General features: G+C 58.3%; 1 protein-coding gene across 3 annotated transcripts in view; it reads left to right on the forward strand.

Moving 5' to 3' along the window:
* Window positions 1-3,572: 3,572 nt before the first annotated feature.
* Window positions 3,573-12,121, forward strand: part of Hspbp1 (HSPA (heat shock 70kDa) binding protein, cytoplasmic cochaperone 1) — a 12,582-nt gene continuing 4,033 nt past the window's right edge. The window contains exons 1-4 of one of the 3 annotated variants that reach the window (XM_013509270.1): window positions 3,573-3,666; window positions 3,767-4,075; window positions 5,271-5,475; window positions 6,738-6,962. In XM_013509270.1, coding sequence (XP_013364724.1) covers window positions 3,577-3,666; window positions 3,767-4,075; window positions 5,271-5,475; window positions 6,738-6,962 — 829 coding nt within the window. In that variant the 5' untranslated portion in view covers window positions 3,573-3,576. The remainder of the gene's footprint in view (window positions 3,667-3,766; window positions 4,076-5,270; window positions 5,476-6,737; window positions 6,963-12,121) is intronic. The other 2 variants (XM_005413345.2, XM_005413338.2) reach the window with 2 other exon arrangements.

A 12,121-nucleotide genomic window follows, 5' to 3' on the forward strand; every position in this document is an offset into this window, starting at 1 on the left:
CCTCTCCGGGGGTCCCCAGGGGGATGCTCTGGGCCCCCCCGGCGGCGGGCCGCGGAGCTGGGGGAGGGGGGGCTGTCCCGGGGGGGGTCAGGCCCCGGGAGTCAGCATGGCCGGGGGGGCTGCGCGGCCCCCCCTCCCCAGCCCGCCCCTGGCCGGACCCCCCCTTCCTGCGCCTCCCCCGGCGGGGGGTGGTCTGAGCTGCGGGCCGCGGATGCTGCAGGCCGAGGTCCCCCGCCCCCCCACGCGCCCTCGCTCCTCCGCCTCCTCCTCCTCTCCGCCTCCCCCCGCCACCTCGTCCTTTCTCTCCGGCACGCTGACATCACCATCCGGGGACTCCGGGCCCTTCCCCAAAGTTAACCCTTTCCGAGGGGGAGGGGGAGGGGGAGGGGGGGCCAGGAGCGGGCCCAAGAGGGGCGGCGCTAGGCGCTGGAGGGGTGGAGGGATGGTAGGAAGATGCTGGGAGCGGTGGGGGATGCGGGAGCGAGAGACGGTGGAGGAGGGAGGGTGCCAGGGGTGCATGCGGAGGGGGAGGGGTGCGTGGGGAAGAGGGTGCAGGAGGAGGAGAGTGCAGGGGAAGGGACGCGACGCGGGCAGGATGCGGGGAGATCTGGAGCCAGCAGATGGGCAGAGGTGAAGCGGGCAGCAGAAGCGCAGCCTGAGCCTGGGGAGGCCGGGAGGCGCTGCCCAGCAGAGGCACGGGCAGGCAGGGCAGGGTGGACAGAGCTGAAGGGACACAGAGCCAGGGCACAGGGAGGCGGTGAGAGCGAGGGCCAGGCAGGGATGGGAGCAAACATGGAGGAGGACCTGGCATGGCAGGAGAGAGCCCCGGAGAGGGACACGCAGCCCCGTGCAGGTGGGGCTGATGGATAGCGGGGCACACGTGTGGAGGGGCTGGGGCGAAACGTGGGCACATTTAGGGGTGGAGGCAGAGGAAGATTTCGGAATCGCTGGCCCCAGACTCATCTCTCTGTGTCCCCATCAGCGCCAGGGCTGGAGATGTGAGATTCTCCTGCACACGCAGAGAAACCTCCAGAGTTCCCCGAGATCCCATCTGTTCCCTTAGACCCTCATGTGTTCAGTGCTTGTTAGTAGGCCCTGAAATCTTTGTGCGGGCGCCAGTGTAATCCACGCGTCCCTCCAGACATCACATGCGCTCAACCATGGGTAACCCTGGGCTCCACTGGGTTCCCACGTAACCTACAAGCTCCTCTCTGCCAGGGCCCCAGAGGTGGCCGGCCCCTTTCTAATCCTCAGCCCCTGTGGGGTGTACCCATAAGCCTTGGCTTCTTCGGTCTGTTCAAGTCTATTCAATCACCCTCATCCCATGACCTTTTTTTTTCTGCAGCGCTGGGAATTGAACCCAGGGCCTTGCGCAGGCTAGGCAAGTGCTCTACCACTGAGCCAATTTTCTTTTTTTTTTTTTTAAATTTTCAGATAGGGTCTTGCTGAGTTGCCCAGGCTGGCCTTAAACTTGTGCCCTCCTGCCTCAGCCTCCCAAGTATCTGGGATTACAGGTACAAGCCACCGTGCCTGGTTTGTGTAATTGTTAATGGGACCTCCATTTGCTCTGAAATGTCTCGTTGCAGATGGAAAGTTTTACAGTCACACTTTTTACATGTCTTTGTAAAGTTGATGGCTTTTCTAGGGTACATGGGAGAGTTCGTCTAGGCTACCAGTGTATTATTTATACATTCACATTATAAGAAGTTGTATCCTATACAATTGCATGTTGTATCATAAGTGAGATACATAATTATGTAGATTATAGCAGGTGTCCACATCCTAATTCCCCAAACTTTGCTGATGGGATTAGGGATCTTGAGCTGGGGGAGCACCCTGATTTCTGGGTGGGCCCAAGTCTTCTGAGGTCCTCCCAAGAGGCACGAAGAAGGATGAGGGTCACAGTCACGGAGAGAGGTGAGGAGATGGAAGCAGAGGTCAGCGATGTGGCTGCAGCTGAGGAATGAAAGTGGCTTCCAGCAGCTGGAAAAGGCAGAGAGAACTCATTCTCCCTGGCAGCCTCAGAAGGAACCCTGGCTTTCGCCCAGGGACACCCACTTTGGACTTCTGTCCTCCAGCACGGCAAGATAATAAATGTGTGTTGTTTTAAACCGTAGAGTTTTGGTAGTTTCTTTTTCTTTTTCTTTTCTTTTCTTTTTTTTTTTTTTTTTTTTTGAGACAGGGTCTCGATATGCAGCTCAGGCTGGCCTTGAGCTCACTTTGTAGCCCAGGTTGGCCTCTAACTCGCAACGATCCTCCTGCCTCAGCCTCCCAAGTGCTGGGATGACAGGCGTGCGCCACCACGCCCGGCGGAAGTTTCTTCACAGCAGCAACAGGAAACTAGTATGACAGAATTCCCACAGCCTCAGCTGTCCATGGCGCACTTGTCCTGGGCCCACCCCGTCAAACCGAGACCTACACAGCCAAGGCCATGAGGTGCTCCGCGCCTCCCTCTGTGACGCCCCATTCCTGAGCGAAAGGGCCCCCGTCCACACTGATAACCGCTTTCTTAAGCCTAGACCGGTGCAAACAGCCCCGCAGACTAAGCACCCTAGGACTAAGACCTCCCAGCAGCCTCGTCCCTGTGGTGCTCTGAGCCCCGACTCAGGCGCTGTGCGTCCTGGCTGCGACCTCCAGAATGGCCTCCTTTCCACCTGGAGACAGAGGGAAACCACTACACTTGACGCCATATGACGAATGGGGAAACTGAGGCCGGGAGTTAGGTGGGGCTGGACCTCAGCCTGCACAGGTCAGCTATTAGGAGTGCAACCCCAGGGCTCCAGGAGAAAGTGGGAATAAAGACACTGTACCGGGACAGGGACCCAACCTGCCGGAAAGCACGGACCAAACGTAAGTGAAGCAGCTAAGGGGCTGCGGCCTTGCGGGGGGTGGGGGGGGCGTAAAGGGCGTGGCCTGGTGGAAGACACGGGCGCTCCAGCTTTGGGGCAGGGCTTAGGAGAAGGCGGGGCTTAACTGGGAGGGGCCGAAAGGCCTAGAACAGGGGCGGCGACCAGGAGGTATGAATGGGACCTATGTGGGGGCAAGGGGTGGAGCTTGCATAAGAATAAGGAGGCGGGGCTCGCTAAGGTGAGCAAAGTGGGCTGGAGGGGCGGGACCTAGACTAGGAATTTGACTATAAGGGGGCGGGGTCAAGGAGGAGGCGGGGCCTGACTGGGATGTAAGAGCCGATTGCGGGCTACCGCCCAAGGGAAGGGTTTAAACCCGCTTCAGCCTTGGGCTGGGAATATAGCTCAGTGGCATATGCGCCTGCCTGGCAAGCGCATGGTCCTGAGTTCCTACCGCGAGGTTGCGGGGGGGGGGTGCGTCAGGGACTTCCGGGTGAGGTTGTACGCATTTCCGGTTAAAATGGCGACGCCCAGCAGAGTCAGGTGCGGGAGACTCTGTCTGTAGGTGCGGCTGCATCTCGAGGCCCGGGAAGGTGAGATCGGCCTCTTTCAGGCGCTCCTCTTCGGAGAGGAGGGAGCCGACTTGCTGTTAAGGAGACAGAAGGGCAGATTTATTGCAAAGGAGGCGGGGCAGTGGGGTTGCTAAGAAACGGAGACGCGCGCAGTGGAGATGGGACGAGGGCTTGTTGCCAGGGACGGTGGGTGGGGCCCGTTCTTAGGGCGGAAGAAGGGGCTGTGGCTTTGGACAAGGGTCCTATTGGTACGGGGGAAGGAATGGGGGCTGTGTTGAAGGGGGGTGCGGGAAGAATGGCTTGGGGTCATGGAGGGCACAGAGCTTCCTTAAAGCGCCCCCTTCTCAGCAGACCCCCAGGAATCGACCCATCAGGACGCCAGAGCTGCCTCAGCGCCGATCACCTTCCCCGCTCTACCCCTCAACACGTTCTTCCCTTCACAACCTACCTATGGCAGACAAAGGCTCGGGGGGGAGTCGCCTGCCCCTGGCGCTGCCCCCAGCCTCCCAGGGTTGCTCCTCAGGGAGCAGCGGCAGCTCCTCGGCTGAGAACTCGGGCAACCCCCGGCTCCCCCGCAACCTGCAAGGCCTGCTGCAGATGGCCATCACGGCGGGCTCCGTGGAGCCAGACCCCCCTCCAGAGCCCATGAGTGAGGAGGTAAATAGAGTTCGGAGACCAGGAAGCTGGGGTGAGGGGCCTGGGGACAGGGGTGCCCGGGGAAGTGTGGCTCGTGGAGCTGGAGACCGGGGCGGGGGTGGGCAGGTGTGGAGGCCCGGTAGACTGTATTTGTGCTGGACAGGTTCGCTGAAGACGAAAGGTCAGACGTCAAGTATCCGAGGGGACAGATTCCTGGAGCCCAGCAGTGTTTGGGGGAGGCAGGAGAGTTTTGTGGTTTAAAAAAAAGCTCTCCAGAGCTGGATTCAGCCATAGCTAGCAGTGTGACCTTGGGTATATTAACTCCTCAGAACCTCAAATTGTTCATTCATTTGTGATAAGAATAGTAATGACAGAACTTCATGGGGCGCTTCTGAGGTTCCAGTTCAGCAGGGGTGCACACTTGCCCACACATATCTGTTTGACTTTTGGCTCTGCCAGTTGCTGACTCTGTGACCTTGCCTCGGGCAGCAGCACAATTTTTCCGTGCCTGTTTTCTCATCTGTGAGCAATGAGACCTTTCGAAGGTTGAAAGCAAACTTTGTTATATATAATTTTGTGGTGGTGGTACCGGGGAGCAAACCCAGCAACTCTTAGCACTGAGCTACACTTTCAGCCCTTTTTGTTTTTCGTTTTGAGACCGGGTCTCCCCAGTAGCTGGGATGCAGGTGTGCATCACCACACCCAGCTCCCCTCCCAGGTATTTCTTTGCTCACATGTGGTCCTTCAAACACCGTGAAATCCTGCAGCCCGCCTCCGCTGTCCCCGTCCTCCGCCCTGGCTCACCTTGCCTGTCGTCTTGTCGTGTCACAGACTGACTGCATGCTATGCTTGTCTCTGTTGTTTGCCCTCCCGACACTGGGCTCGGCCGGCTCAGGGCCAGAGAAGACGCTGAGTAGAAAAAGGTGGTCTGGAGATACTTGTAGGTGGAAAGAACAGTGAGCTCTCCCATGTTGGCTGTCGTCATCATCATCATTACTGTTGTTAGTTTTGTCTCGTTGAGACAGGTCGAGTTATGTAGTCCAGGCTGCCCTTGAACTCACTATGTAGCCCAGGCTGGCCTCGAACTCTTTGTGACCCTCCTGCCTCAGCCTCCTGAGTGCTGGGATGACAGGTGTGCCTTACCGTGCTACAGGTGTCATTTATTACTCCCTAATGAATTACTGGTCCATGCCTTCTTTCCCACCCTCATCCCCAGAGGCGGCAGTGGCTGCAGGAGGCCATGTCGGCTGCCTTCCGGGGCCAGCGGGAAGAGGTGGAGCAGATGAAGAGCTGCCTCCGGGTGCTGTCCCAGCCCACACCTGCTGCGGCCGGGGAAGCCGAAGTGGCCGCTGACCAGCAGGAGCGTGAGGGGGCCCTGGAGCTGCTGGCCGACCTGTGTGAGAACATGGACAATGCTGCAGGTATCCCTTGCTCTGTCCCCTCTGCCTTTCCAGCCCTCCCAGCCGCCAGCCTGCCCCATGTTGCGCTTGAGCCCCTGGTGACCGCTGTGGTCCACCCCTTCCCAGTGAGCCCTGGCTGATCATTCCCCCGCTAGGCTGCCAGGCCTGCCCTGCTGCTCCCTGGTGTATGGGACAGGAGGTGGCCAGGGGCATCTCCTGAGGGACAGGCTGATGAGGTAGCATCTGGTCAGAGACCCGAAATGGAGGTGGAGTCACGGGATTCTCTCTGGGAAGTGCCTTCCAGCAGCAGGGAGGAGGCGTTTAGGGTCTTGAGGTGGAAGAAACGGCAGGAAGGCCGTGGAGACCGAGAGGCTCTGCCCAGGGGTTTGAAAGGACAGGGAGCTCTCAGGGCCACATTGTGGGGCTCACTCTCCACGCAGCCGGGCCTGTGGGACCCCACTTCTGCCAAACAGTAGGGGTCACTTCCGTGGTGCACAGCCCAGGCTGTGCTGCTCCGTGGCACTGTGGACGTGGGCAGGTTCAGTTACCTCCTGTATCCGCGGGCCTTGAGGAGGAGATGTCGGGACCGCGTGGATCTCCACCTGCACAACTCCAGAGGCGGGACAGACCCAGCATGGGCAGTGTCCGGAGCGCTAGGAGCACACTCAGAGCTCAGCGCATCGTGAGGACACCAGTGTCCCCACACTGTCCGGGCAGGGCATCCCTGCCCAGTGCACAGCGGGTTACGTTTTTATTTTATTTTTTGCTGTGTTGGAGAGTGCACTGAGCTGCCTGCCCAGCCCTTTTTATTGTTTATTCTGAGACGGGGTCTCCTTGAGTCACTAAGTGGCCCAGGCTGGGCTCGAGCTAGTGATCCTCCTGCCTCAGCCTGTGGAGTGCCGGGGTGACAGGCGTGTGCCAGCGCGCCCGGCTTATCTTCTTCTCAATAAGGAAACACAGTGCTGGTGAAGATGGGGTGCAGGGATATTCTCTCACCTGGGTGTTCACCCTACCTATTATTTATTGAGGTAAAGTCCCTGTAACATAGCGTTAACCATTCCCAGTGGACAGTCCCGAAGCGTTTGGTTTATTCGTTGTGTTGCACGGCCACCGCCTGAGAGCTCCGTCACCCGCAGTGGGACAGTGGGACCCCGTGCCTGTCACGCTGCCACCCCCCCTGCCCCCCGAGGGCCTGGGCATTGGGACAGCAGTGGCTGGGGGAGTGGGGGCGGGGCAAAGCACAGCCCTGACCCTGCCCTTTTCCCTGCACGTGCTCGGCACAGACTTCTGCCAGCTGTCGGGCATGCACCTGCTGGTGGGGCGCTACCTGGAGGCGGGCGCCGCGGGGCTGCGGTGGCGCGCGGCACAGCTCATCGGCACGTGCAGCCAGAACGTGGCAGCCATCCAGGAGCAGGTGCTGGGCCTCGGCGCCCTGCGCAAGCTGCTGCGGCTCCTGGACCGCGACGCCTGCGACACCGTCCGCGTCAAGGCCCTCTTCGCCATCTCCTGTGAGTGTCCCCCGGCCCGCGGGCTGGGGCAGGGCTGTCCTGGGGTGGGTCCTGCTGCACCCATTCGGCCCTCAATTCCCTGTGCTGGGGGGTGAGGTGGGGAGGGCGCAGCTGATGCTGCTGCGGTCTCGCCTCAGCACCTTGCCCATTGTTGTTCAGGACAGGCTCTCACTTTGTACTTCAGGCTGGCCTTGAACTCCTGCATAGCCCAAACTGGCCTAGAACTCATGGTGATCCTCCTGCCTCAGCCTCCTGAGTGCTGGGGTTACAGGAGTGCGCCACCATGCCTGGCCCTGTCCCTCTTGGGGCCAGTTCCTTCTCAGCCTGGGACCGTCCTGTGCCCGGTGGGATGCTGTGCTGCTTCCCTGGCCTCTACCCTCTGTGGACCCCGTAGCACTATCAGGGCAACCAGAGATGTGCACACACCACAGCGTCCCTAGGTCGGAGCCCCCACGGCCCCGCATGAACGCGTCCCTCCAACAGGCTGGGCAGGGGCACGCGTTCATCATCAGTATTAGGAAATGGAAGTGTGCATAGAGACCTGGGTGGGCTGGGTCCGTGTAGTGGCCTGTGTGTCCCCCTCCCCGTGCAGTTGAAAGCCAGTGTCCTGGGTGCGTGTCCTGTCCTCACGCATACCCACTGAGGTCGGGACCGTCGTGTCCCCTCTACCCAGGAGGGGCCAGGCTGGGAGGCCCCGCCAGCACACACAGTGCCGTCCACTGAGCAGCTTTTTTCCCTCTTCTTTGGAAACACAGTCTCATTATGCAGTCCCACTGTGTAGGCCAGGCGGGCCTTGAACCTGTGGCAGTCCTCCTGCCTCGCCCTTTCCAGTGCTGGGACGTGAAACAGCTTGGAGCAAAATTCACAAGCCCCAAATTCATCCTTTTTGAACTTACGACTTGGTCCTCTTTTTTGTGTGTGGTACTGGGAATTGAACTCAGGACCTCACGCTTGCCAGGCAGGCGCTATGCCGCTGAGCTACATCCCCAGCTCTTTAGTCCGCTTTGGTCTGTTCCCAAAGACTTTTTTCGCCTGCACGAGCGCACATACGCAGTAAGCAGCCTCCTCTGCCTCGCCCTACGCTCCCTGCGGCCCTTGTGTCAGCATCCCTCTCCGAGGACATTCTGTATAAACAGAGTGTTGCCTGCGGGGCTTTGGGTCTGGGTTTCTTCACAGGGCGCAGGCTCATCCTTGTGCAGCTCGCGTCTGTACCTTGTCCCTTTGTATGGCTGAGCGGCTTTGCACTGTGTAGATTCCACACATTTTGTTTATCGTCCCTCGCAGCCTGGGTTCTTTCAGCGCTGGCTGTTATGGCCTGGAGCCGTGTGCAGGCGAGGGGGAGGCTCCCACTTCCCTGGCCCGGCACTGGGAGGGGCTGCGGGGTCACATGGTGACACCCCGTTTTCTGCTCTAAGCCCGGTCCTGTGCCCGCTTTCCAGTGGCCTGTCCTTGTCAGGTGGGACGCAGGAGGGCCCAGGGAAGGACAGACAGGTGGGCGGCTCACCATGCATGGAGAGCAACTCGGGCCGCTGGGGGAGCCAGAGCAGGGTGTGGGAGTGGGCAGTTTTTTTCTAGTAGCAGCTTTCATCAAAAAAAAAGAAGAAGTAAGTGAATGTGGTATGAGGGGCCATCAGATGGTCACGTGGCCCACAGGACCACAGGTACAAGATGCAGGGGCGGTGTCCCCAGGCTGCTTGGCCCCTTTCTCAGAGGGACCACTGGGTTACGTTTCTGCTTCCTGAGGTCTTAATAGCCGTGGAGGCACAGGTGCGTGAGGGCTGTGGGGTGAGTGTGGGGTGCATGGTGTTGTGGCTGTATAGAGGTGTTGTGTGTCTGGTGCATGTGTATGGTGTGGCGTGTGTATTGTGGCACGGTGTGCGTGTTGTGTGTGCCTGTGTCTGGTGTGTGTGGTGTGGAGTGGGTGTGGTGTTGGTGTGTGTGTGGTGTAGGGTGTGTGCTGCAGGCACGGTGTATATGGGGTGTGTGTGTGTGTGGCGTGTGTGCCTGGGTGCATGTGTGGTGGGAAGCATGTTGCCCCCTCCCACCATGCGTGCCTGCAGCTGGACACAGACCCATGGGCTGTTGTGCACATGTGTCCCCTCTGCCGAGGTGACATCTGGTCTCTTGCTGTCCCTCTGGGTCAGGATTGGGCATGGCTCTTGCGTCCCTGCTCTGTGGCTGCCACTGCCCCTGCAGGAGTCGTGCTGAGCCGCGTGAAGGCTGTGCCTCGACGGTGCTCCACGGCCATCCTGAAGTTGTGCTGGGGACCTGCCTGGCTGTGTCTTCTCCGGGGTGCTGGGGAGGAGCCACGGGCTGCTTGGGTGGCCTCGCGGAGTGGCTGCATCCAGAAAGCCACTGAGACCAGCCAGGAAAAATGAACCACCCTGCCACTGCCTTAGTGAAACTCCACAGCTGCTTCTCGGCGCACGCTGCTTCCGGCTGAGCGTGGTGTGGCCCGGCTGTCCCAGGGAGCTCCGTGCTCGGAGCAGGTGTGGGCTGGGCCCCGGCCCAGGGCTGTGACGTGCCTGCTCCCTGCCTGCCCGTGAGGCCGTGGCTCGCTGCCCTGGCCGCTGTGCTTCTGAGTGGCTCTTTGTGTCCGCAGAGAAAGGGACTCAGAAAGATGCGGAGAGGGAGAGGAAGCGGGGGCCGATGGGACGCAGGGCAGCCTGGACTGGGAGGGCCCAGGGAAGGATGCGGAGTCACTGCGGTGCCATTTGCCTGACTCCAGGTTTCTTGCTTATTAGGATTTTTAAGAGACTTAATTTTGTAGAACAGAGGATTAAGAAGGCACAGGAGTAACCCACCAGGGTGATATTTTTTTTTCTGTCATTTTGAGATAGGGTTTCGCTATGTGGTTTAGGCTAGCCTTCAGCTCACTTTCTTCACTTTGTAGCCCAGGCTGGTCTCAAACTCACAGTGATCCCCCCTGCCTCAGCCTTCTGAGTACAGGGATTACAGGTGTGTGCCACCATCCCGACTAATGATGTGGGTTTTTTCTGAGACAGGGTCTCGCTACATAGTCTAGGCTGGCCTCAAACTTGGAGTCCTCCTGCCTCTGCCTCCCAGGGCTGGGATTGTGGCTGTTTTTCCATTTAAGGAGCTTGCACAGACGCACTTGGAGCTCACAGTCGAGCTCACACTTGTGTCTTGGACAAGGGTTGGTGACAGGCATCCACCACCATAGCGGCGCACAGCTGCCCACAGGCTCCGTGCTCCGCCTGGCCCTCGCCCCTGGATCTTGTCACTGCCCCACAGCCGGACGCTTCCTGAATGTCCTGGTGCCAGAGCCTGTCACAGGCAGCCTTTCTATTGTCTGCTGTCACCTAGTGATGCCGTTTGAGGCCCCTGCCCGCTCTGTATGGCTTGAGAGCTCAGTTTCCACACTGAACAAGCATACCCTGTTTAAGGGGAGTTGTGGCCGTGGTGACAACTGTGACTGTGCCCTGTGGTTGGGGGAGGTGGGCAGGGCTGAGGGTGGTACCGTAGGAGACAAGTGGAGGTGAGGGAGTGCGCAGCAGTTCTTTTTATTTGTTTGTTTTCAGACAGGGTCTCGCTTGAACTCGAGGCTCATCTTGAACTCGAGGTGACCCTCCTGCCTCAGCCTCCCAGGTGCTGGGATGACACGTATGCGCCACCATGCCTGGTTTAATCCTTCTTAAATCTTGAGACAAGGTCTCACTAAGTCACTAAATTACTCAGGCTGGGTTCAAACTTGTGATTCTCCTGCCTCAGCCTCCCAGGGTGCTGAAATGACAGGCATGCACCACCATGCTCAGCTGTTTTATTTTTTTGAAATAACATTTTAATGTATATAAACTGTTACAATTTCAACATGTAATTGATGTGAAATACTGATGAGATATCTTCTGTCTTTTGGTTATGCTAAATCTTCAGAACCTGGGCTTTAGTTCACAGTTAGAGCACGTCTCCACTCAGATGTAGGATTCTCAGGGGTTGGTGTGAAGTGTACTTGTACCAAACAGGAGAGTTGTGTTCAGTGCAAAATATCTTACCTGCCTTCAGGGTTTTGCCTTTAGGGTTAACACTTGCAGTGCATCAGGTCCTAGTGGGGCCCATCTGTCCTGGCAGTGCTGCCAAAGCCTTCATGAAGGCCTTCTGGGGTAAAGGTCCTGCATGCCCCATAGCCAGGCTCTCAGGGCCTCAGTTTCCTATTCTGTGAAATGGGTGGAAACTATTGGCTTGAGCTAAAGCTGACTTCCCACCGGACATGGTGTTGCACACCTGTAATCTCAGGCTGAGGCAGGAGGATCATTGTGAGTTCAAGGCCGGCCTGGGTTACAAAGCAAGTCCAAGGCCAGTATGAACTGCATAGTGAGACCCTATCTCAAAAGGACAAAAAAAAAAAAAAACAGAGAGAAAGAGAGAGAAATAAAGCTGACTTTCTTCGTCTGTAAGGTCTCTAACCTCTGGCATGGGTGGGAGGATTAAAAGAGATGATGCCCCCGTCAGTGGACAAGTGGACAGGCAGAAACTAGTGTGTCTGTTCAGCTATGGAAGCGAACTTACAAGTGGGTGGATGTTAAAAGCGTGCTGAGTAGAAGCCTGAGTGTAAAAGTCGCCTGTTCTGTGCGTCCATCTCTGCGAAATGGCCAGCGCGGGCCGGCACAGGGACAGAGTGTGGATCCATGGTTGCAGGGGCTGGGAGGGGATCGGGAGTGACTGCTGATGGGCACGGGGCCGTGCACATGTTCTGTGGTTGGCCGGTGGTGACGGTTGTACTACCCTGAATGCCCTGAAAACCACTGAATTGTGCACTTCAACAGAGTGAGTCAGCTGGGTTACGGTCCGTACCTCCCACTGCTTCCCAGGTAGGGCCAGCCTCGCACAGGCCCCCGCAAGGTGAGGATGGTGGAGCTCAAGATGGTGATGAGGGTGGTGGTGCTGATAGTAATGATGGTGGCGGCCGTGGTGCTGGCGATACGTGATGGTGACCTTGATGGTGATGTTGGTTGTGATTATGATGCTGATAGTAGCAATGGTGATGATGATGACACTTGTGATGATGCTTGTGGTGATGCTGATTGTGGTGGTGATTGTGGGATGGTGATGGATGGAGATGGGGATGATGATGGTGATGGTGGTGATGGAGATGGTGGCTGTGGTCATGGTGATGGTGGTGATGGTGGAGATGGAGGTGG

The sequence above is a fragment of the Chinchilla lanigera genome, unplaced genomic scaffold (assembly GCF_000276665.1).
Source record: "Chinchilla lanigera isolate Chin_1 unplaced genomic scaffold, ChiLan1.0 scaffold00166, whole genome shotgun sequence".
NCBI classification, from domain to species: Eukaryota; Metazoa; Chordata; class Mammalia; order Rodentia; family Chinchillidae; genus Chinchilla; species Chinchilla lanigera.